A 4,618-nucleotide genomic window follows, 5' to 3' on the forward strand; every position below is an offset into this window, starting at 1 on the left:
AATCATACCTAGGAGGGATAAGATAGGTTTATTTAAAATTGAACCAAACACTTGATTGGCCCGAATAAATTAATCTATCACCCCTAATCCCTCGAACCAAACGCAACGTAAGATACTTGACTAGATTGCGTCAAATAAAAAAAAATACGATTATAAAAACAGCCAACTCACATGTAAACAAATATTATTTCAATATTTCGTTGCGTGTATTTGTATACAAGATACGTATCTATCGTTCCCCGAAATGAATAAAATACACAAGCACTTTGATAAGCTAGACATATAAAATATTATATTTTAGCACAATCGGTAAGACTGGAAGTTACATCTCACCTGTTTAGATTATCCCCACTAATATAGAACATATGCGTTTACACTTGTCCGAACGCTTAAAATTAAATATTTAAAATGACTCAAAATGTATCAGTACCAACTTCTATCATTCGTAAAGGATATGAATTAGTTAGTACAGGTGTCCGTGAAGCACTCTGCAAGCCTACGCCTGAGACACACCATAGAGATTACAGGCAAAAAAGAAAAGAAAATAGAACGAGATGTCAATGAAGAATACGGATTACGAACTTGGGGCTTCGAAACTAAGGCAGGAGCCTCGTCAAAAGGGGCGAGTGTTCTTGTGCCTCTGTACATTGCTGGATTACATGTATACGTAATGAACTTTTGAAACTTAGGTAGGGACAACCAGATATTGAAATGCTTAACAGAAAATGCAAAAAACATGGAAGCAACGAAATATGGAGCAACACTGATGTACATGTATAGATAAAAGAAATTTATCTGACCACAGCCTTTACAAAACAAATAAAAAGAATGGTCCAAGAGGACACAAACTGCATAAATGCCTGTTACATATGTATGTTAAAAAACTTGATTCTTCAACAAGAAGGCCATAGAATAAACACTGTACAAACATGAAAAATAAAATTTCAATTCAATCCTTTTTTATATGTATTATGATGCTCTCTAATCACTTTTTCTGGTGTCGGCAGCACCTACCCCACGATGCGGTTCTTCCTGATGATGAAGCTGATGACCCGCACCCCATTTCCTACATAGCCAAAACAGAAGGTAAAATCTGAGACTACAAAACATGAAGGAAAAAAACACATCTCAAAATGGTTCGATGAAAATATATTTAATCCAATCGAAGAATTCAATTGCAAGAATATTGTTAAAACCAAAGTTACTAACAGCTGATTTGGAGTCTATATCTGTGAAAAATCTCAGATATCATGATGTTTGAAAACATGATGTTAAACACTATAAGAGATGTATGCTTACTTCTTTTTCAGCTCAATTCTTGCTCGATCTTGACCAGAAAAAACCCTTTATCGTAGGGGAATGATTCTCCGACATTGATATGCCACCCTTTGAGCCAAATGAGAAGTGACGTCTGAAGAAAGTCTTTCCTAGTGAGATTCTCGTATTGGAACTTGAGCTTGTTTTCAGAGCCCTTCCCTCTGCACCACTACTTATATTATTTGGACTACTATCAGCAAGACACTTTCTTGAAAGTTTTCGAGCCTTTAAATCCAATGCGGCTTTCAATGCATTTTCAAAAATCTTCAAAGTCTGTTTCTCCCCAAGAGTACACACTGGGCAAATTGGGTCAAACTTGTGGACATCAGGAGTCATACAATCCAAGCATTCAGAATGGTAAACATGCCCGCAGATTAAGACAGATACAACAGTTAGTTCATTTGTTGATATTATTTTTTGGTTGTTCCACCCCCACGCAGATCTCTCCGTTAAAAGCCTAGCACAAATACCACATGTTTGAAGATCGAACGAAGGAAATTTTGAATCTCGTCCACTGGATCTGGTAACTTTCTCCAAACTGAAGCTCGACGTTTCACTATCAAAAGAGCACCTCTCTCCCCGAGATTTCATGAGCTCGGAGGAAGCAGGGATTGACACACTTTCTGAAGATCCGTCACTGGATCCCCCGGTCGATTCATTGGCCAAAGCTGAAGGCTGAAGTGAAGGTGTCTCTTCAGAAATTGAGAATGCTTGTGGCTTGCATTCTGGAATCTGAGTATCAGAAACTTGTTGTGACAAGTGATGTTCTGGAGAATCGTGATGACACCTTGAAGGAGTGGAGATTGGAGGATGAAGATGGCTTTGGGAAGGCAGCAAAGTTGTCGGTGGAGATGAAACTGAAGGGTATTCTGTTGACTCCTTAGCCTGGACAGGGAAAAAAAAATCACATTTTAGAAGACAACTTCTATACCACACATCCATGCTTCACAAATTAACACTCTCTACATACCTCTACTGGCTTCAGTGAGATTGATAGATCTGCAAAACAATAAAAGAGATATCAAATACACAAAATATATGCTAGCCTTTTTACATGTCTAAATGATAATTAATTTAGGCTAGCCAACACATTTCTGAGCCTATAGCTGTAATAATTATTGTTGTCAAACGAAAAATTACTTCCTTCCCGCGAGAGCTGCTCTGATGCTAAGATCAAGATTAAAATTATGTACATAAACCTTGTCTGAGGGCTATTTGGCTGATATCCTGCAAGTTAATGCTGAAGAGACCTTTTTTCTCCCTAGTAGCTTATTTGATTATATACTACAAGCACCCTTTTCTTCCACGCTCAGCTAGCTAAACATGAAAACTACTCCTTCATTTCAACCATGTGAAGATAATCAATATATTTTTTCAGAACTGGAAATAGCATTTCACCAATTTACTTTCCATAATTACGTGAGACATATCATATATTCCGTTGAATTGAACACAGTAACTGCCAGATATATATTACCAGCAATTTCTTTAGAAACAGTTGGATTTTGGCATGCAAGTGACTGGGAACTGTTTAATGAACTATCCTCTTCAGAAGCACATGCAGTTTCACCAGTATTAACACTTTTTACTTCCTGTTTGTCATTCGTGCATCCTCCATCTCGGGAGCACATTGTAGATACTTCTTCCCCAGCTACTCGCCCGCGATTATCCCATCGGAAACTCCACGATGGAGAATGGCGGACCTGCCTCCATAAATATTGATTAGGTGATCCATTTGTTACAGTTCCATTCTTTGCTGTGACACAGGCCGATCCATTTGTTCTAGTTTCAACCTTTGCAGCAACACAACAAGCAGCTCCCATTTTTTTATCAAACAGAGACCAAATAACTGATGAATTATTCTTAACAGTCTTTCAGATCCATGATATCAACCAAACACACAATAGCTGCAGCAATAAAGCACAATTCAATAAATATCTGTTAACCAATTACAACTTCTACAAAACTGGACTTATAAATTAATTAGCACGTATGATTTCCTCGAAATAGAAAAAACCGAAAACAAACTCACAAGGATCGGGAGATGTAAAAACAATGGCGCACGCATTAATCGAATCACAAAGGCCAAAGTGAGAAAACAGAGCAATATATACTTTTCCAAAACATGGTTTTGCATTAACTTGTACCACATTCAGTAAACCAAGTTATTGACAGATCAAGCAACGTTACAATTCACGCATCTCTATGAACTCAAGCAACAAACACTACACTCTCGTAACTTCCAACGACCGTATTCAATCAAATGAAATTACACATGAACCAATTAAATTTAAAATGGGGAAAAGGCAAAAATATCAATAATCTATAAACAGGAAGAAAGCGTAGCGCATCTCAGACCACATAGATCCCATTTTCATTCCCGAAACTCGATTGCTTCGCCTATCGAACCCAAAATTGCTCGTGATTCTCCAATCCATACAACTCCCTCTCGATTCCCACAACGTAATCAACAAAAACACAAAACAAATTATTTCCAGGAAATCATCAAAAAACAATGAAAGTTACGTGATCAAACCGTGAGGCAGAACCCTAAGGCGAGAGATGAGTGTAATAGAATGACTCGTACAACAGACGGCCCTCGAATATGAGCGTATATATAGTAGCCGCTGCCCACAAGCAATCCATATCCTTTTTAAAGAATAAATAAAAAGTTAAAAAGGGGGAAAACAATAAAAACAAGATAAAATCTTGAATAGTTTATATAAATAAATAAATAAATAAAAATTGGGTTTGGTGACGATTTATTAACGGCGACAGTTGGCAGTAATCGACGCTGCCAACATTTACAGGAAAATGCGGCTGCTAAATTTAACGGAGTTAATTAAGGTACACATGTTTGTCTTGTTTATTGCCATTTGTTATTTTGTTTACTAAATTTGGTTTCGATATTCTGATTATCTAAAGTTTATTGGCACACCTTTGCATTATAAACTAAATTCCTTGCTTCAAAGTTTATATTTGAATTTTTATTTTATTATAATATATTTTTTATATAAATTTAAGAAGGAAGTGGTCTTTTCAGAAAGAAAATTGATGCATCTTAAAACATTCAAATCCAGAGATTAGTCTAAATAAAATATATTATTTATATATATATATATATATATATATTATATTCTCAAATATAATAATTTAAAACGAGGCTTTTTTGGGGTTATGGCTCAGCTTTTTCTATACTACGTTGCATCAATACATTTCGGACACATAGGGAACAAATAGTATATAAATCATTCCCTTTTTTAAAATCACTAAACATTGATGATGACTACGGAACAAGTAA

The 4,618-nt window shown here is 36.1% G+C and overlaps 1 protein-coding gene across 2 annotated transcripts; it reads right to left on the reverse strand.

The window, feature by feature from the left end:
- Positions 1–753: 753 nt before the first annotated feature.
- LOC140841833 (uncharacterized) lies at positions 754–3,972 on the reverse strand. 2 transcript variants are annotated; one of them, XM_073209535.1, is made up of 5 exons: positions 3,844–3,972; positions 2,795–3,224; positions 2,288–2,316; positions 1,300–2,202; positions 754–1,066 (listed from the first exon to the last, which is right to left on the reverse strand). In XM_073209535.1, exons 2-4 carry the CDS (start codon positions 3,138–3,140, stop codon positions 1,312–1,314), a joined length of 1,266 nt encoding a protein of 421 aa, XP_073065636.1. In that variant the 5' UTR covers positions 3,141–3,224; positions 3,844–3,972; the 3' UTR covers positions 754–1,066; positions 1,300–1,311. The 2 variants fall into 2 exon arrangements, with proteins under 2 accessions (XP_073065636.1, XP_073065637.1); XM_073209536.1 differs by having other exon boundaries at positions 3,854–3,959.
- Positions 3,973–4,618: the final 646 nt, after the last annotated feature.

The sequence above is a fragment of the Primulina eburnea genome, chromosome 9, assembly GCF_022965805.1.
Source record: "Primulina eburnea isolate SZY01 chromosome 9, ASM2296580v1, whole genome shotgun sequence".
In the NCBI taxonomy this organism is placed as follows: Eukaryota; Viridiplantae; Streptophyta; class Magnoliopsida; order Lamiales; family Gesneriaceae; genus Primulina; species Primulina eburnea.